At 37.3% G+C, this 21,763-nt stretch overlaps 2 protein-coding genes across 4 annotated transcripts in view; one reads left to right on the top strand and one right to left on the bottom strand.

The window, feature by feature from the left end:
* Positions 1–17,617, top strand: part of LOC115456321 (serine/threonine-protein kinase 26) — an 80,649-nt gene extending 63,032 nt beyond the window's left edge. For 2 of the 3 annotated variants that reach the window (XM_030185341.2, XM_030185339.2), the window contains exons 3-12: positions 3,574–3,790; positions 7,459–7,751; positions 8,018–8,163; positions 9,126–9,253; positions 9,864–10,066; positions 12,620–12,763; positions 13,089–13,184; positions 13,534–13,641; positions 13,937–14,052; positions 15,086–17,617. In XM_030185341.2, the coding sequence (XP_030041201.1) occupies positions 3,574–3,790; positions 7,459–7,751; positions 8,018–8,163; positions 9,126–9,253; positions 9,864–10,066; positions 12,620–12,763; positions 13,089–13,184; positions 13,534–13,641; positions 13,937–14,052; positions 15,086–15,095 (1,461 nt within the window). In that variant the 3' untranslated portion in view covers positions 15,096–17,617. Of the gene's footprint in view, positions 1–3,573; positions 3,791–7,458; positions 7,752–8,017; positions 8,164–9,125; positions 9,254–9,863; positions 10,067–12,619; positions 12,764–13,088; positions 13,185–13,533; positions 13,642–13,936; positions 14,057–15,085 lie in introns of all 3 variants that reach the window. The other variant, XM_030185340.2, reaches the window with a different exon arrangement.
* A 706-nt stretch (positions 17,618–18,323) lies between these two features.
* The window catches only part of LOC115456281 (integrin beta-6), a gene marked incomplete in the record, with an annotated part of 34,186 nt that continues 30,746 nt past the window's right edge, over positions 18,324–21,763 (bottom strand). The window contains 1 exon segment of the mRNA XM_037441876.1: positions 18,324–20,613.

Raw genomic sequence — 21,763 nt, forward strand, 5'->3', positions numbered from 1 at the left:
ATGTCCGGTTTTGATGTATTTTGGTATATGTACACTGAACTTACGTAGTTTTGCATAGATTGAATTCTACATTGTACAATCCGACTTAGGTACGTATCTTTAATTTCCAGAAAATGATATAATATTTACTACAAATTTCGGTACGAAAAATAAAATGAAACAATTTACAAAATTAATGAAATGTTTGTACACGTTGGCGGCATCGTAATGAAGCCACATCATAATGAATGAACTTATAATGAATTAACAAGTTTAACGCCGGGTTAACTTCCATAATGAAACGGCTCGTAGTCTTTATAATCCGTCTTGTTAAATGTCTACTTTGTATGTATAACTTAGCTTCGTCAGATACCCTTATTTAACTACGTTCAGAATTAATAGTGTAGCTTTCTTGTTTTACTTTGGATGTCGCGACGGTGAGGTCTTTGACCGACGCCATCGCGTTACCATAGTAACGGATACCTACATGCAATATGCCTTTGGGCACCAGCTTGAAAGAGCTTATTATGAATGCAGCCTTTTGAGTTTTACTGCTCGTTAATTTTTTTTTCTCTTTTATCTAAGCCTGGATACATCGCAGACCCGGACCTTTCTGCTTCATGAATTTTTGCTACGTTTATACGTAAATTATAAAAATGCACCACTCGTGTAGCTGATTCATTTCGCTTTCAAACATACGTCTGAAAGTAATTTTGTAGCGAGTGCATCGTCTCTAATAACAAAATAAACCGATACTCTTTGTCTGGAACAATGCTTTTAGTTGTTAACAACTTTTCGGTGCAGAACATTCACTGCACACAATAAAGTTTCTTGAATATATCTAGTCGTTATTGCTGGCAGTCCGCCTCTACCATTTTACATAACATTATTCCCCCAGACGCACTCGGTGCTCCGTAGGAGTCGCGGCGTAAGGCACAAATATCCCGAACGGAATTATTTATCCCTCTATTTCCAAAGTAACTTGTGTTCATCGTCTATTATATTAGTCGGCCGAGTCTACACATTACCGCACGTATGTACACATTGCTTCCGTTGTGGCGAATTTCGTTAGGGCTGTCAACAGCAGAGTAGTTGCCAGAAAGTTTCGTAAAAAGGGTCCCAATTTGAATACTTTCCCGTCCTTTATTTATTATGAAAATGTCAGATAAACATCCCACGGCGCCACTGTATGGATAATGGGAAGCATGTTTTTCGCTTACATTTTGCTTATTTAGGGCTTTTTAACAAAAGGTAGTTCCTACCTTTTACCTGCTCCTGTTTGATGTTTTGTTGAATTCACGACTTTTACGCTTTACAAGTTATACCTGAAATGTTGCCTTGTGAAGGTCGACGAACAAACAAGATATTTAATAAAGATACTCATTTACCTTTGGAACACGTTCTATATTATATAAGAAATATTTTGTACATCTTGATAATAATGAAATTGGCTTTTATCTGAATAAAAAACCGCCACACATTAAATCAGAATATACTACATTCATTTTAATTCAATTTTCATTCATTCAATTCCAAAGCTCTACATCTATCTTGTCCAAAGACATTTATTGGAAGGCTTTTCGCCCGTCAAAACAATCCGTTGTTTCGTGGGGATTTATTCGATGTTCCGTTTGTATTTCATTATTGATACGTGTGTATTGTGGTGTTTGCTGCAGCTAGTACTGGGCTGCGGCCCTGGCGTGTGCACACCGGTATGTAACGTTAGCTGATGGAGCGTGAATGGGTCGTGCCGGATCCCTGCTCCGCTGCACCTATTGTCATCTCCTACGTTGCATTACTAATACGGCTACTATAAATTTAATATATATTTTAATGCACCAGTCTCCCAGTTCTAATAAATCACGATATACGCGAACCGAAGCTTCATTTTGCAGAAATGTGTAGACATTGTCGGAACGTTGTACGTATGTGTATGTTTCGCTCGACCGTTTTCTTGCGTATTACACATTCATTTATGTAAAATAAGTCTTTTATAAAACTCTCAGACGTAGTCTAGAGATTGTATAAGTCGATCACAAATCTCAGGAAACTGTTGAAAAATGGAATTTTTCTCTTATTGTATTGGCATAAAAGCCTTGTTGCGTAGGAAGCTTCATACGGTTAATGTATTGGGTTTCGACTCTTTGTTTTAGTTAATTTTACGTTCACGTACCATACATTTCTGACTTAAAATGAGAGAACTTTATTTAGAAACGTATTTAATTAGGCCTGTCTCACAACTTCAGAGTAATTAGCATTTACTACTGGTCACATAAAGGTACAAGCCGGCCAAATACAATTCACTATAATCTATAGTTCCAAATAAATGAGTAGTATCGTGATAAATCGTTTAATACGATAACTGTCAAATAAAATTTACTTAAAACTTGTAAAACTGGCTCTAATGGTGCCGCCAAATTAGCCGCGCGGCTGCAGCGCGGCAGCTAAGCTGCAAGGTATTCCATACAAAAAAAAAACATGGGCGACTACCGCGCTGCAGTGGCGCTTCAGTCGCGCAGCTCTGCTGTAAATTGAAGGTTTTCACTTTAGCGTCGTTTGTGTTATGGAAATTCTTATGGACTTACAAAGGAGTGTGGCTACGCCCTGCTGCCGCGCTGCAGCTGTGCCGCTAATTTGGAGGCGCTTTAAGTCTAAAGTTTTTAATAGTAATTTTATTAGACAATATTTTATTTAGTACGTTTGTCATCAATCATTAGACGCCGAAGATTCCACATGTTGTGACTCAATAAATTATAATAATATGGAAGTGTTATAATCATAATAGCTATAAATTTAACATACAATCTCTAGGAAGTCAAAGATATGATTTACGTAAATACTTGAAACTGGCAGGTTTTTCCCCTCCGTCAGCGAACATTTCGCTCTTTGTTTTAATAATAATTCATATTCAAAAGTTGCTTCTATCGTCTGTGACAGAAGTTGGACAATAAATTATGATAGCTCCGTGAAATGTCCCTGGAAATAAGTCAAAAGTATTTAGTACTTTGTCATTGGCACTTACTAGAATACCACTTTGTTAATTGTCACAGCGTAAATTCGTTTTCATAGTTCCATTAAGTGATTGTTTTCCTTATTATGCTATGACATGGTTAGGTTTTATTAATTTGTTATGAATTTGTTCAAAAGCGAAAATAAATTTGCCAACACTTTACATCTAATCTGAAGGCCTTTGCGTGTTATTTAATCGTTTGAATATTATAATAATATATTTTTCGCATTTATGATTAGTGTGGCATTTATATTTATGATTGGTGGTTATGAAAGGAATGTGGAAGATTTACAATGTTGCAATTTGGTTATAAATTGCAGTGGATTTGAACACATTGAGAGATTGATGAATTAATTGCTATGATTGATTTCTAACGAATCCCGTCCTCAGTAGTTCTTATTTGCTCCTTTTTAATACTATGAAAATCAACTATAATATATCTGATAAATTAACACTTAAATATTGCTTAAAAAGAATCATCGATAGACTTAAATATAGGTACCAGTATGTTTTGTTGGAGAATATTTTTTATTAACATTGAAAAAGGAGTATAAATTAAAATATATTTTTTTTATTGATTTCAGGGAACAAAACTATGGATCATAATGGAATATCTCGGAGGCGGCTCCGCCTTGGACCTCATGAAGGCGGGCAGCTTCGAGGAGATGCACATAGCGGTCATACTGCGGGAAGTGCTACGGGGTCTGGACTACTTGCATTCCGAGAGAAAACTGCACAGGGACATCAAAGCGGCCAACGTTCTACTTAGTGAAATGGGAGACGTCAAACTGGCTGACTTTGGTAAGGATTTTGTGGTTGATAATATTTTAATTAATTGTCGAATCACGACCAGCACACAATTTTACTGAAAGCCTAACTAAAAATTAATATCTCGACGATTTACACCGACATGTGTTTGGCGAAAAGTGAGGAGGGCCGACCCAAAATGTAATGGGATAAGGCTACGCAAAAAGAGAGATTTACAAAAGATTGATTGACTTGGTTAAGTTTAAATATTACGCATAAGGTTATGAGCGCATAATATAAATTATAGGTTTGTTAATATATTCAGTAAACATTTGTTTAATATTGATTGTTGATAACACGAGCTCTCGTGATTTTAGTATAAACACGCAACATACGATCGGTCGATAAGGTTTAAAATAAAACACATCCATATCATGAACCCGGCAACGCCCTCACAATTACTCGGGTAATATGAATTTTCATCGATGTTAACCCACCATCAGGTGATCCATCTGCTCGTTTCCCTACAGCTATAAAAGCGTGTAGGTATACATTACTATTCCGCATTTAAAATGCTCATTCCTCTGCATCAATAATTAAAAGTTTGTTTAATTTAGTGAAAACCACAAAACAATTGAACGCGGGTCCGTTACGTAGCATTTATGCAAACTGGTTCCGTCGCCCACTTGTGTGTACAGCGCACGTGGCGAAATTGATGATAATACAACCTAATAAACACCCGCAGATGTTCAGCGGTTGCTCAATCAACTTGTGACGTTACAACTGGTATTTGATGTGTATTTAATATAACAACACGGTGTCTCTCTATCGTCAGATTGTGTAAGATTCCGCATCACTATCTCATTATATATTTTATCATTATTATTGTAACCTGCAAACAATTAAGGGTTATATGTATGAAATTACGGTAATAATACATTGGTGTAATTTAAATATGCGGAACATATATGTTTGTGTCGCACTATGGATAGACTCTTTGTACAAACTATCGATACGCTCTACATCATTCTTCACGGAAAACAAGGTTCATTGAGTCACAATAATAGTTTAAGGTTGACGTGCTTCACTAAGATGTATGGTCACGTAGTTTTTATTGTCTATTGAGCATGATATCAGCATTGTATAGTAACATCGGCAGACCGCTCCTCACTCCGGCGCAAAACAAACCAACCGTGCCCACTCGACACGAAAACAACTCACTGCTTATCGTTCGCAGCAGATCACTCGTATACAAGAATTCAGAACACGTATAATTAAGAGTAAACATGCAAAATGAAAATATATTTTAATTGAGATATTTCGAAAGGCGTTCGGTTGAATGATTCTCGCGGTGTCAGTGCAGATATAGCGAAATGTTGACCGTGGGGCTAGCAATAAATAATGAGGGGCCATTATAATCGTTTAGGATGGGGGATTATGTACCGCGCTCAGCTGCGGTGGGCGGATAATGTGCTGGTGCCACGTGGGAAACTTTTCAATTAACACACACATTGAACGTGTTTTCCTCTTTAAATATCTTATTGTACTGACTTAATTCGGTTCAGTTTTAATACCCATACACGTTGCTAATGAAGTATCGTGTTATGAATTAGTGCGAATTTCGGTATGTTCATTGATTTAAAGGTTGGTTTATATAGTACTACACATTATATTCGCACACATAATATACATACGTCTACTGCAATCAATCTCAAATTGAAAAATATTAGCAATCACAATCTTTCTTTCTTCAGGCGTAGGTAAAGCTGAGAAATATTCATATTTCACCAGATTCGTCATGTCCAATGTAGTTATGAGCGGGCGAGTCTATTGCTTCATATATTTACACGACACAATTCCAAATTTTAAGCTGATTCTGAGCAGTAAAATTCTATCTCATTGTATCCAATTCGGGGATTGAACCTGGGATGTCAACACGGCAGTTGTACTATGTACGCACTACAACTACGTCACATCAAAATAACTTCTTATAAATAACTGCGGCAAATAATAAATGTAGTCCCCTAGTACTAGAAATGTAAAAAAATGGAGCCAAGAACACATTTTTTACGAGAGATTTATGTAGTAAGACCCGAGGAGTGCCGATAAAGTTTTGATTAGAAATTTAGTTTTCTTTATGTACCCTTATGGACTTAGGAATGTGTTTTACTCAACTTTATGTAAGAAGAAAAAGTACCCAGTCAGGAAAAGTTCGCCTTTTCATAACAGTTGTTTTTTTCTATTAGCTGGTAGATTTTATTATAGCTCTGTTCATTATATTGGGTATCATTTATCTTTTATCTCACGACAAAATTATTACTCTGCCCTGATGCAAGAACAGTGTTTTCTCAAACTTTATGTCGATTGGTAACCGACGAGAGACGTTATTTAATAGATTCAGTGACAGTCATGAAAAATTATGCCGATCAACACGCTCCGTAACACACATACTATTTAATATATTATTTTGATATGCATATAGGGTCATTTATGAAAAAAAATATTATGGTAATTTTATAAAAAAAAGTCTAAGTCATTAGTTGGCCACACTAGTTATAATTTTTAATCTTTCGCAACATCACGATATCGGCCACATTTTCGCTGATAAAAGATGTTTCACCATAACTTAGAAGCGCATTACGGGATGTAGTAGCGCTGGCGTTCGGCCAATGTTTGAATCGTTTGCGAAGCGGCTTTGTGAGCCGCTAAAGTAAACGCGCAACGCCCTTTTGCATTTAGAAGAGTACTGTAAAATTTTACAAGCGTTCTCCAAACAAAGTGGTGTCTATGCAAATGTTTTGTCACTTAACGTCGAATGTTACTTCGTATTCGGTTTTTATTGCGTTAAGACGCTTCAAAAGCGTCCTCATTCGGTTTAACTCTCGCTTCTGGATCGCATATTCGTTAATTACATAACTCTTTTTTTTTTGACTGCCGCATCCTGTCGCCCTCGGTGAATTAACCCCTTGACTTGCGACTGTCTTACAAATTGAACTTATATTCTTATTGTAGCGTTGGCAAATATTTTAAGCGCAATAATATTAACCGCGAGCTGCTCGCATTAATTTGAATAGCCGGGCCGCGAAAACGATTTGTTCGATTTAAAAACATTACCCCGACAATAAAAGTATGGAAGCATAACGTGATTCGGGATTCGGGCTACACTAAAGTTTAATGCTTCGGGGTGAAACGACGGACACGATGACTCATAAAAAAACCAAGAGCGACTCATGTTTATGTTACCCGCAAACGTTGTAAACCTAAAGTGGCTTTTTTGTAGGATTTTCCTGTTAATTAGTGTTTGGGCAAAGATCGATAACTCTAATTATATTCGGCGTACTATTGTTATCTTTAAACATATAATTAATGATCTGAAATTGTAACACGCGTAAAACATGTGGTACGGTATGCTTATTAAACGTAATCGTGAATTGTAATCGGTGCCAATGAAATTTGTTTTACTTAAAGGTAATAACTCTATACGCTACTGTAGGATAATTTATATAGCAATAGTTTTATTCATAAATATTTAATGAACAATATTTTATATCAAACAATATGCAACAATGTATTAAATATACAACTAATATTTATTTCAAACACTATCTGCAAATATATTAGGTGATAACGCTGTTATAACCAAGTCTACGCACACATGTCCTCTTTACAACACCATTGTCTTGATCCTTGATATTCATAACACGTATTGTTGAAACTTGCAGGTGTCGCGGGCCAGCTCACCAACACGACGAGTAAGCGCAACACATTTGTGGGCACGCCCTTCTGGATGGCTCCAGAGGTTATCAAGCAGTCGTGTTATGATAGTAAAGCGGATATTTGGTCGTTGGGCATCACGGCGATCGAGCTGGCGAAGGGCGAGCCACCCAACTCGGAGCTGCATCCGATGAGGGTGCTCTTCCTCATACCCAAGAACAACCCCCCGCAACTGACCGGCAGTTATTCGAAGCCGTTCAAAGAGTTCGTCGAGGCGTGTCTGAACAAGGACCCTGAGAATGTATGTTTTATTTTTGTATGAAAGTAGTGTAAATAATTTTCGTTTTTTATGTGTTCTGAGATTTTGTAGCGTGAGTTGATGTAGTTTTCAAATATTAGAATAATATTTGTATTTTGTAGCCTCGATTTTGTGTTAATTGTTTTGAAAAATTCCAGCTAATGTTTCAAGAAAATCAATCTTCCAGTTTAATAGCATCACAAGGTTTCTTTTGTTTCGAACATCATACTTGTCGTACTGATATTGATGTAATTTTAATCTCATTACAGAGGCCGACGGCAAAGGAATTGCTTAAGTTCCAGTTTATTAGAAAAGCGAAAAAGAACTCTTATCTAATGGACCTTATAGATAGGTATAAGAAATGGAAGGCGCAACGGAGTGAAGAGAGCGAAACCGAGTCGGAAAATTCGGATTCGTAAGTGTTTTGACGTGTTTGTTACAAGATTGTATGTTATTGTTATCACGGCTGGCGGGTATCTGAGATGGTAATAACTAATAATACAAACAATACACATATTTATTGAATCGAATATTATTTTGATGTCTCTATTTTGGGAGTGATATATATATAGATAAAAGTTGTCCTTGGTTAAATCATATCGAAACTCTTTTATGTGGTACTTTCATATTTAGGTATAGAATCCGAACAACTTCGCGTTAATTTTAAAAAATATTTATGAAAATGTCATAGTTATATTATCTCAGCGTTAGGGTAATAATTTATTTTTAAATAGATATAAAAATTAAAGAATGTTCTGTATCGATTCAGTAGTACCGGAGATTACCTCTTGGCTCCTGTATTATACAAATTTTACCTCTTCCTATTATTACAGTAGATGTATCACATGTCGCTCGTAGCCCTAGTGAGGTCGCCGTTGCCCCTCGTTCGCTATTAATCTCACTCGCGCGCACACCGCGTCCTCGCGTCCGACGCGGAACCAATTCCCCGCTCTCGTTCAGACACATTCGAACTAATGCTGTTTGAACTAGATGGTTCCGATCCGCGTTTGAACATACATCATATAGGCCAGAATGTTACGTACAAATAATGCATTATGTTTTGGAATTAAATTATAAATATTATGTTGAACGATTGTAAGCAACATGGTTATGCACTTTCAAGTTGTAAATTAATTTATTTTAATTAAGTTTTGATTCATAAATTTCTCGTATCTACCCTCAGGGTACATACGCTAACCTCAGGGTTAGCATATGTCTCAGGCATGTCTCGGCACAGTATCACGCTGTGCAAGAGCTTGTTCATATTTGGTTTAATTCTGCTAAGTTACTACTGCTACCTTGACAGAGTTTGTTCATACTCTTGTTAAAGTAAGTATAGGGCGGCTGTAGTTTATCCACGTTGTGGTCACGTTGCAGGGAGGAGAGCAGCCGCGGCGAGCTGGAGGCGGACGAGCCGTGGATCATGACGGTGCGCGGCGGCGGCGCGCGCGCGCTGCACCAGCACCACGCAGACGACAACAAGCGCCGCGCACACGACGACCTCGGTGAACTACTTACCACATTATACAGCCCTTCATCTACCCACTTTGCCAGTACTCAATTATGCTCAAATCACGTAACTTAGGAGTATTGGCCTCAGTGTTTGATATTTATGTTTACAATAAAGTGCTCATTGATATTGTATAGTGTAGTACAAATATTATATCGACTAACAAGAAATGTGTATATATCACCGCTCGTCATAATCAGATCTGCCTGTTATACTTGGTGTACTCCGGAGTTCGGAATAATGACTACAGAATGTATTTTTCTGTGGATGACGACTATGTCGTAAGATTTTTTTTTCTATGGACACGAACAACATTATAATTAGGCTTACCATACGTCCCGGTTTGACCGGGATAGTCCCGGTTTGAGATCCCTGTCCCGGCGCCCCGGTCAAACTTGAACAGCACGTACACCCCAACCAATCGTTCCCCCGCCGCGCCGCCCGTGCCATCCGCGCCAAAGACGAAACAAAAGCGAGCGAGGACGAGTGATACCGACTGCAGCAAAATGAAAATGAGCCTCTTTCTCTTCTGCGTCCCGGTTTGGCTCTTCGTAATTATGGTAAGCCTAATTATAATTAATATTTTATGTGGTGTGGTATTGCAGCGGTGATCTCGTCGTCGCCGCCGTCGTCGTCCCCGGCAGTGGCGCCGCACGCGCACCCCGCCGCGCACGCGCCGCACGCGCCGCACGCGCCGCACGCCACGCACGCGGCGCCCGCGCACAAACAGAACGGCGCCCTCAGCGCGCGCGCAGACGACCTGCCCGCCGACCTGCCAAACAACAACAACGCCAACGACAAACCGCCTGTGAGTACTTACTTCATATTTTTTTTTTATTTAAGTTACAAAACTGATGTTCAAACATATTACATGCTATAAGTAAAAGGTATGAAACAATACAATAATATTTTGACATCTACTAGATGTGAATCCGACATGCATTAGGTATTCTTAGTAGACATTTAAATAATATTAATCAGGTTAGTGCTTAAATTAGATTATTTTGTGTTAGCACGGCAAATAAGCCCCACTGCACCTGATGGCAAGTCAAGTGGATAGAATATCGCACTACTAGAGATAAATATTCCTCGCCAGTCAACATAATTACCGGTTTGAGACCGGATATAAACAAGCTGATCTCAAAACACTTCGCGAGCCCTTTAGGCGGGCTTGACACATTGTGTACTGTGGTCGCTATCGGGGCGGATACACTATCCTGCCACCTGTCAATGATTAACGATGATTGGGAATCACGAACATGCCAATCAAAATAATATATTCACACACGTGTAAATTGAAGACGATCGTGTATCACGAACTTTGTGTCCTAATACGTGTCGTGTAGCTATATATTCAAGGATTATATTTACATATCAATTACATGTTTGAGGCACACTTATAATGTAAATTAGATATTTTACTTTTCACATTTGTGCGTGGCACTTCTGAAATATATTTATTAATAAACCATTCAACATTATCTCTATATAGCTCGCAATGTTAACACCCTACCCTGGTTCAGATAACACATTTATGTTTCACATATTTTTTACGAGTAACAATATTCTTATTTCCTTTTTAGTTAGTTAAGTATTCCACCGACCACACCTAACGCGATAAGAACAAGGGGATAATGTTATCGGTGCGAGTAATATTTTATGCAATAATTTATAATCCCTATTTGATATAATGGTATTAATTGTAAATGTGGGTGTGATAACACCGTTTCCTGTCGTTGAAAAGGCTAAGGATGTGACAAGATGCCATGTTATGTGTATTACACGAAATTTTAATAAATAAGTCGGAGAAGGAGTAATAACGTCGTCAGTCGATGGCCCAGGGGGGAAGGCAAGTTGATATAGAGAGTTAGAAAAGTATGAATTGTAGTAGTCCATTGAAAAGTTACATTTGGGGTTGCGTTTTTTAGAGGACGCAATTTTATTTTTTTGAAGTTTAGGGGGGGTCAGTCTAAAGCTAAAACCAAGTTTGTGGGGTCGCCACCCTTGTCCCACGGCCGCCATCTTGAAAATAGGGGTTGAAATGGTTTTACGATGTATCTCTTAAACTATTTATCTGGCAAAAAATTATAAACATTTTTGTTGCAAATTAAATTCTCTACAACTTTGGTCTAGTAACTTTTGTCGTAGAACTATAAATAAAAAAGTTATAAGCGAAAATGTTAAGAAATTCAATGTTAAGCAATTTCCATTGCAACGTCATCAGAACGTGTGTTTATAAGGTTCATAATATTTTTTTTGTACTCTCATTAATACCCAAATACCCAAGGGACCATTAGGAAACAAAAGAACATCTGCCTGCTATTATTATTATTATTTCTAACCTCACTTATTGTAAGAATAGCTGATAATATTGTGTTGAAGTTGTCGTTCAACTTATATCTTTTAGTTGTGCTGTGCTTTAAAGACTTTTAAAAGTCAAAATGCTAATAAAAAAAAGTAGTTTTCACTCAAGTTAAAATCGTGTCTAAAATCATTCGAAATCGTCTTCACAATTAAAAACAGAATAAAATACATCCGCACGTACAGAAATATGTAGCACAACTAAAAGATATAAGTTGAACGACAACTTCAACACAATATTATCAGCTATTCTTACAATAAGAGGTTAGAAATAATAATAATAATAGCAGGCAGATGTTCTTTTGTTCCCTAATGGTCCCTTGGGTATTTGGGTATTAATGATAGTACAAAAAAGTATTATGAACCTTATAAAAACACGTTCTGATGACGTTGCAATGGACATTGCTTAACATTGAATTTCTTAACATTTTCGCTTATAACTTTTTATTTATAGTTCTACGACAAAAGTTACTAGACCAAAGTTGTAGAGAATTTAATTTGCAACAAAAAATGTTCATACATTTTTTTAGTCAGATAAATAGTTTAAGAGATACATCGTAAAAACCATTTCAACCCCTATTTTCAAGATGGCGGCCGTGGGACAAGGGTGGCGACCCCACAAACTTGGTTTTAGCTTTAGACTGACCCCCCCTACACTTCAAAAAAATAAAATTGCGTCCTCTAAAAAACGCAAGGTAAGGCCTAAAAAATTTAACATTTCAATGGACTATAGGTAAAGTCAAGAGAACATGTTTCTTCCCCTCTTCCCCTCCCCTGCTTTAACACATAACATAGAGCAGAGCGTAATTGAGCGTACGGAATATTAGGAATGGAATTGGTGAATTCATTCGAGTTTTAGAACCTGTAGGGGGGTGGGCAGCTGCCCTCCCTGCCCCTCCTTGGCACGCTCTTGAAAAGCAGTCTGACACAATGGGTTGCATTTTTACTTCAATGAACGTATTGGCAAACATCGATTATAATAATTGTTGTTGAATTTCAGTCGCGGCAATCGTCCAACGCGCAAGTGTCTATCGAGCAGCGCAACTCTAAGGAGAGGGACAGGGACCGCGGCGACAGGGAGGACAGGAAGGAGAGACAAGAACACCAACCTTCCAACCGCGACAGCGTAGTCTATAATAAAGCCGTGAGTTATTGTCTATTTTTATAAAATTTGTGTCGCAGCTCTGTTTGGCGAATGTATGCACGAATCGAACGATATTGCGCACATATTTCTTATGCCTTTACTCTACAACTCAGGTCTATTATTCCATTTTAATGTAACACGTATTTTTAAGCATGTTGCGGAACATATTTCTAAACGCATATTATTGCCTAAGCTCGGAATTGAACTTGGTACCACCCGGTCTGGAAATTATAAATATTGTCATTTATAGACCACGAGGTGATAATTTTATATCAATATTATTTTATGTTATTTTTAATTAATTTTAAAACGAGAATCTTTTCAGTCTTCCCCTCTGGACCATAGAGGATCAAACAGCGAGGAGAACAAAGTGAGGAGGCATCCTTACTTGCAACAATTGATATATCCCCTATTGAACGAGGTCAGTATACACTATTGGCTAGTACAAAAGCTATAAATATTACACAAATAACTGTATCATAAACTAGTAACATATTGTAAAAAAACTGCACATAAAATAAATATCTACTCATTTGACACCCGTAATGTTTTTGGTTTTTTCAAGAATTTTTATATCTTTATAAACTGTAAACTAGTATTGTACTATATTAACATAAAACAAATATCTACTTATTTTACAACAATCAGTAATGTGTTTGGTATTTTATTTCTCAAAAGAAATTGAATCAGATGGTGTCGATATTTTGTCGGCAAACACTTTTAAGTGGTATAGCAGTAGTAGTGTATGAAGTGTGTGCGTGTGCGTGCAGGTGTCGCGCAAGCACCCGGGCAGCGCGGGCGCGGTGGAGGAGCTGCGCCGCGCCTTCGAGCACGCCGAGCGCGCCGCGCCGCACCTCACGCGCGCCTTCGTGCAACAGGTAACCCACCCGTCCACTCACTGCTCGCCACTCGCCTCGCATAATTACGAATAGATTTTCAGTTGCTTATACGGATGAAATGGAGGACGAGTGAAGTTAATTGTTCTAGTCGACTGATTAAGATCGATAATAGTTTAAATTAACCACTGATCTTTGTTATATATAATCCAGCCAATCCACATAAACATATCGTTCTTATATGAGATAGACAAAAAAAATAAATAATAAGTACAAAATATATGTTCACGCTATAAAGTCTATACGCATATTGATATCATGCGCGGCGCACGTGCAGGTGGTGCAGAGGGTGGCGACGCCGTCGCACGCGGGCGCGCTGCCCCCGCCGCCCGCGCCGCCCGCCGCGCCTCCCCCTGCCTCCGCCGCGCCACACGCGGGCCACCACTGGATGAGGTAGGTACGGTCACATCACATACTTTACAACCGCTCTACATCAAGCTTAGTTTAAACTAGCATATTTTCGCTACAATATATTGCACAACTTCCAAATGCGTAAATACCGCTGGCAAAATTTCAACAATTCTATACACGTGCCAATCGCTCACAAATCCTGCAAGCTAAAAAAATTGCAGAAGTCAGCTCGCTGTAATTTTTTATACGGTAAAAGTGTTCCAAGTTTTTTGGCTAATCCAAACTCTGCATAAAGATATACACCAAAGTATTTTTTTGGTCGGCTTGGTAACAGCCTTGTACAACATGACAACTTTTATTATTTAATCTATAAACCTTTAATATTATAGTAAAGGTATACATACAGGTATAATTAATAACATGCAACGGACCATCCAAAAATATTGGATAAACGTTAAATATATCGGGATTCGTCGACCATACTTTACCCCTAGACGCATGAAAATTCGAATACCGCTTCCCCATTTCAGAATAGTTTTCCTAAGGGTGACCAAATCGCCCAATATTCGTCCAACAATGTTGGTGTTTATATTATGCAGTAATGTTCACGGTCACATGAGTCACTTGCTAGTTAACCGGGTTTCTAGCAAAAAAATGCAGTTACTGTTATAAACAATGGTTTTCCTTATTAATAATACTAAACTATGTTAGTATATTTCACATTAACTAATGCGGAAAATGCGTAATTTAAAGCCAGATGTTCACTGTTCAGGCCTTTTAAAACCACACTATGTTATTAGATTATTTTTTATGAGGTATTAGGTACTGGTACAATTACTTGTATTGTTGCCTACTATAAGATTCATTCAAGTTTTGTGGTGATATTCTAAGCTATATACCACACCACGAATATATAAAATAATATATCCATAAATATTATATTCTTAATATTAGCCCTATATTTTGAAGTGACTAATTGATGGCTTTTTATACTGCTGTGGGGCTGTAAACTCCATACAAGAAGACGTTAAGTGTGTAAATAAGCTTTAATAAATTTATGTTTGTTTTGTACTAGGGATCTATAATACACGAGGTTGCGTCAGCTGGCGGCCGTCGCTCCTTCCTGCGGCTCCTGCACCACAACCCGCCTGTCCGGCGCGCAGTGGCGGGGTGGAGTGCTGCTCCTGCATGCCCTCCTGCGTGCCCTCCTGCGAGCTCGCGCCGTGCTACCTTATTAGCTCTTAGCTCTTAGACGCTTACGTGCCGGACTCTCACATTCTAAATTATCGATGACTGACTCGGGTCCATGGTTGTTCGTGGTGACCATCTTCAAACTGCCTTCAAGTATCTTGTAACGGTTAGGAATGTCGTAATGTATTATATGCAAAATAAATGTTAATCGTGCGTATTCGAGTAGTTAGACAAAGTTTTCATATCGTTTGCGAACTTTCACTGATTTCGTATAAAGATTTTATTGCATTTTGCATCGACCAAAATTGTATTCTTATCCGCTTGTTGAAATAATGTTTAACAGATTGGAGATCAATTGTGACAATAGGACGACCTGCGCCTCTGCTGTAACAGTACGTTGAGTTGTTAGGGTTGACATGTGTTGCCGCAACCGAGTCACAAAGTTGCAATGCCATAGTGTAATAAATAAAAAGAAAATATAACGTAATGAATACTTAAGATGGTTATGTCTTATAATATTTTATATTATGTGCATTATTTATGTAAATATCATTTTAGTTGCCGTCACGCGATAGACGCGCTGCGACACGCGACACGTCAGTGGCTGGTGTCCGCGGTGGGACAGTGATGTCCCTAGAGTAGTATCGATATACTTGTCGATGTCGATATCGATGCGAGCGTCGTGTCCGCGTGTAGTGTCGCTTCGATGCGTCTACATATAGTTCCACTGTGAGTCGTTTAGCATAATTTTATCTCGCGGCTGTTTGTTGAATGCTTGTGTTTGTTTTACATTGGTATTGTTTCTTTTTTAATTTATAAATATTCGTGGAGAGCTAATTCGCTACACTTCGCCAATATTTTGCCATAATGTTTTTTCTAAAATTTACTTTTGCTAACGCGTGGTTTGTATAGAAAAGTCTGATTTGTATTGTGATCAGTCGTCGAAATTCTAACGTATTTATGCTTTAGAGATTGATGTTTGAAACTCTGTTTAGAAAGCGATAAGTGTCATTCCAGACAAAAGACAATATTGTCAGCATTTATAGAATTATTTGTTTGAAATAATTTGAGTTGTAATTATGTTGTGAAGTTGTAACACCTGCGGACCGCATCTGTTTATGAAAATTGTTATAAATTTCCGTAGTTTAGTTTTGATGCTTAGTGTTAGTTGTGTATTCGGCTACTTACCGGGTTTGAATTATATTAGTGACTAATATTCACTTCTAAAATGTGCGAATACTGAATCAACACTTTTGTTACATAGTCGGAGAGTAAGGGGAGGATGACCTTTTAAAGTATTTTTTGGATAAAAAGTTAACGACACCAACGACCATACGGTGTCACAAATATATATAAAAAAAACATGCTTAATATGCGACAATATTTAGCAATCGGGAAGTATATAGAGTATTTTATGAAGACTACAAAACAATTATTATTGCTGTGTAAAAATGTAAACCTAATGTAAACGTGTAAATTGTGTAGTATAATATAAAGAAAGCTGTTTTATGAAGTGTTCTTATAAGCATATGGAGAGTAGTTATCGTGTTTCCAACGAGCCGCGGCGGCGGGGAGCGGCCACGGACACGCGCCGGCGCCGGCCCGGGCCTGTCACGGGACCGCCACGGCGTCGCCTCGGGCTCGCGCCGGGACGCGACGGGTCGCTCCCGCGCCGATGCGATTGCCTTGTATTTTTGTTTGCCATGTAATAACAACATGGGAGATGTTTCTTTGATTTCGTACGGAGATCAAAAATTATTTTTCCACTTGATCGTATTGATAAATAAAGCGTGTAGTGTAGAGGTGGGCGATAATTGTTGATTATTGATTAAAATTAGGTGTTTGTGCATTGGATTGTAGATGAGACGCGTTTGAGATCGTTGCGAGCGGGTCGCGTGGAGAGGCGGCGCGGAGGGCCGGGGTTCGACTCCCGCGCCGGCTCTGCACGTGGCCGTGCGCTCAGTAGTGGAGACTAGTTGTTGTTATATTCGTGGAAACGCGGAGAGTTCACGGGATCGCGTCGTTTGGTTCATGGGTATTTGTGATCATAATTGCATAGTTAATATAAAATTAAAGTCTATATTATTATTAATATAAAAGTCTGTATTGAAACCGGTAGTATTTCTCTGTGTAGTGGTGTGGTTCCGAGCGGCGCCGCCGAGGATATAAATAGCGAGCTCGTCATGTAACTTGTACGGGACAGTCGGCGCGCTCTGCGCATGTGCGGTTCCTCGAAGCGTCGCTCGGAACGGCACGGTATAATAAACTCACCGGCCCTCCATTCTGCACCAAGTTACGGCTAACGGCGCCTACCATTAGTGTAATGGTCAATTAATGTTACGGCGTCTGTCATTTCTAACACATTATGTAGGAAACAAATTTGACTCTGAATAAAAGAAGTTATTTAATTTTGGAAGTGTTTGTTTTATTTTATTGTTGCCTGATGAATGATGGGTTTTATGAATTATATACGGCCGTTTTCATTAACGAACTTGATTTTAATCTACGATCCGCTGCTAAGAAAACCCAATCACGTAAATCATTAGTAAGCATGTCACAAAATCTTCATTCGATTGGGCTATTTTTAAGATGGATGGAAACAGTGCGAACGGGATTGTTCTTGAAATCAGGGTCAATTGAATTCTGGTCTTTCCGTATTTCGTGTTACGACATATTTTGCGATATTCGATCAAAAGTTGAATGACGCTGTAGGCACTTAACATTGGTAATGGTACGGAACCTATTCTACTGTTGAGACTAAGAGATATTTTAGTATGTTTTTGGCCTGTTGGATTTGCCAGTAACCAGAATAGGAAAACTTATCTTTTGAAGTGCACGATAGTCTAGTCGGGAATGGACTAGTCTGCCGACACGTAAGTTGATAGGTTCAAAACCCAATGCGGCAACTCTGACTTCGTAGTTTAGTATGAATTGTTTATCAATTAATGTTCGCTGTGAAAAAAATGTGAGGAAACTAAGAATTCTACCTTGAGTGTTTGAAGATATGTGAAGTCTACCAACCCACAATAAGCTGGCGTAGTGAATTCTTTCAGCAGTAGGGGCCTGAGCCCAGTAGTGCAATGGGATACATGTACAAAATAAATTATAAAGTAATAAACACGTTACGTTTAAAAACATTTATTATTGACTAGTTTATACATATTACAAATTTACAAAAATATAAAATGCTACTTATATTATTAGGTTATAAGAGCCTTTTAGTATAAATACATATTTGAAATGTAAAATTTGAAAGCTTTAGCTAATTCAGTAGCAAGTTTATTACTAAACTATAATAGAACTTTAGTTCATAGCTGAACTCATTGTTAAAATGCAAAAAGCGACGCGTTTTAGTTTTATTTTGTTACTGTGGGTATTTGAATGTGATTCGATGTTGAATTTTAATAATTTAATAAGAAATAATTATACTTTAAATTGTAGGGGAGATTTTTTTTTATTTATCAAGTTTAGAATAAGCTATACATTATATTATATAAATTAAACAAATGTGACGTGAACAATTTAAACATAACTTAAAAATAATTTAATGTCTTTATTTACAAATCAATAAAATCTACTTAGCTTCTTACGTGAATTAAATATCTTGGATATTCAAATTAAACAATATTTACAAAAAATATCTAAAAGAAGTACTTAAGCGCTCAGCTAAATGAGAAATATGCTTCTTGTAGTTTGTGGGCAGTTGACAATACGGTTTTGAAGAGTTTATAATCATAATATTCTTTGCTGTATTTGAAATATATAAAAAATATTTGTTCATTTATTTGCAGGTGACATCGAGGAATTGGAGACGCCAAGTGGTAAATGAGTTAAAAACTAAATTATGTATAGATAATGTAAAAAAACGGTAAATTAATAGCCCACTTAAAGAAATTGGTCCTTTTAACGCGAATAATTTCAAGAAGCATTCACTACATTACATACTAATGAAACTTATTACAATCATAGTTAAAACTAACAAAATATTCAATTTTAAAAATCAGATTTACTCATTTATTTTTCGTTTATCAGATCTACATATTTAAAATACTGATTTCAATAAAATACTTTGGTCTAATTATGCCAAAATATAAAAATTGATTTGCAATTGTTTTTTTTCTGTAGGAACTCCATTATTCAAAATACGCACTAATTATTACATACATTAAATTGTACATTGCTATTGTTACAAAGAAATGTACATGTTTCCTCTTGAAACTCAAGGTATCAATAGGATCAATTAAGTTTAGTTTAGAAAATATAATGTGCAACGATTCGGTTATAGGATCCAAATAGAACATAGGAATAATATATTCTGTGATGCCCCATACTTCAATCGCTGTACATTATATCTTCTCAACTCCGCAACATACACACATCAGATTATGCCGTAAATCATATTTAGAACAAAATCATAATCTATATAACTGTATTTTAAGAAAGGACAAAATGTAATCAAATAGCCACTTTTTAAATACATCCTTTGTTGGGATCTGTGGAATTCATATTTATAGAGATCACGTAAAAGTAGGCACTTGATACTTGTTTACATTTTTTCCCTTTGAATTACATAGTTTCAATACGAGCTGTTATTGTATTGCGTTTACTGACAATAATAGAAATGATCCAAAGACACGTTTGATGCCATTTTGTGCCAGTTCGAGTAAGGCGTTAGTCATCAAAACGAGTTCACAATGGATCTGCCCACTAATATTATGTGGTACGCCTACGCTAAGTTTCAAATTTGCTAAAGTGTATACACCTTCTCAACGACCTACTTATGTGGCATTTCCTCTGTTTATTATAATGTAAGGCTTGTTTAAAGGCACCAGTAGTCTTATTATTATTGTCATTGTTAATCAGACGATTTTTAATTCATTGCACAAATTATTGTCAAATTACTGGTATAAATTTTAATATTATGGTATGATTTTTCTGGTTCATTGTGAGACGAGTTTCATCTTAAATACAACTACTAAGCTTACTACAATTATTCTTATCATTATTATTACAGCTATTGCGTCAACGGCACACAATGCGGAGTACGGGTGTGTTTACTATTAGATAATGAATCAAAGAAAACTCGTTATCCGATGACTCATCACACCATCTCTAAGTAAATCAACATAAATATCACAGAGGCATTATATAATCCGTTATTAATAACTATAAACTACTTTATAGAATGTAAACTACATTCATTTTGCGACGCGAACACCGGACGAAAGTAATTTCTTCATCGCACCAGTGTTGATCACAGGCAGTGTTGGAATTGGTAACGAACGCAGGTCCGCATCCAGGACGAAAAGTTCCGATGCATTTTTGTGAAAAAATGTGTCGGTTTCAGGTCAGAAGCGGTCCGGCTGACCCTTTCGATCAGGACATCGGATGATTCAGCCAGCAGGTGAACACCTATGGGGAAAAAACATTTTAATGTATGTGAGAAGAGCGCGTGCCTTCATGACTCAGAGGTTACGTGACGCAGAATGTGACTCAATCTTGTTTAGTTTCGAACGGCACCGAATATCAACCGCCGAGTGCTGTTTGTATTTGCCTTTAGCGTTATGATGAACACATTAGTGTTATTGGGAATTGAGGACTGATAGAGCTGTAATGCGAGGAATAATTAGTCGAGAACTTCTTGTAGCGCGTTACTTCTAAGAACTTTGAAAACAGGAAATACCACCAAATGCTCCATTTAATAGCATAGACTTTTTGCGCTTAGTAAGTGGGCATATACTTGATTTCGTTTTATAATTAAAAGTGTTCCTGCCTATAAACTAACACGATCTTTTATGAGTATTTAATAAGTATCTACTTACTTAAATGAAAAATAAAGTGCTTCCGGATTATCGCATGTTAGATAATTGGTAGATATATTAACTTAATTTATTGGGTTTTTTCAAGTTTCATCAATGAGGCATTGTTTATTACAATATACTACAAGGAAATGGAATAAAAACTGTGAATCATAAGAGCGTTGTATGCCTCTTTCATAATTATTACATTGTACGTAATGGAATCGCCTGTGCGATAGAAAACAGCGGGACAAACATGTCCTTTATTAGACGAGACATCCTGCGCTCCGAGGCTTGACCTTTTATCGGTGCGGTGGTATCAAGTGGCCAGTGCACGCGTAAAATGACCGGCATTCATACTTAGCCAGCCTAAAACGGGGATGCGCCTTGATTTCGTCAGACGCTCGAGCTATATTGGTCTTGTATGCATTCGGAAAGTTAAGTTATATGCGCAGCGCACTCCAACTGAGATGTGAGAATGGAGATAACTTTGAATTGGAGCTGTATCAATGTTAGTGTTGTGTTATAATGTAATCGTTTGTACCATTGGCGTTATTTTTAGATGATGCCTAAAATTATTGTCCCATAATATTAGTATACACATTTTAGGATAGCTCTACATTCATTAGTCTCATCTTTTTATTAATTAATTTCGTGAATATTGGAATCTAGAACTTTGAAAGTTACATAATAATTATCTCACGTCAATTTACGTGAACCTTATCAAGTTGTTCACTGTAATAACGTAATCACAGTAACTAGTG

Source organism: Manduca sexta, chromosome 23 (genome assembly GCF_014839805.1).
Source record: "Manduca sexta isolate Smith_Timp_Sample1 chromosome 23, JHU_Msex_v1.0, whole genome shotgun sequence".
NCBI lineage: Eukaryota > Metazoa > Arthropoda > Insecta > Lepidoptera > Sphingidae > Manduca > Manduca sexta.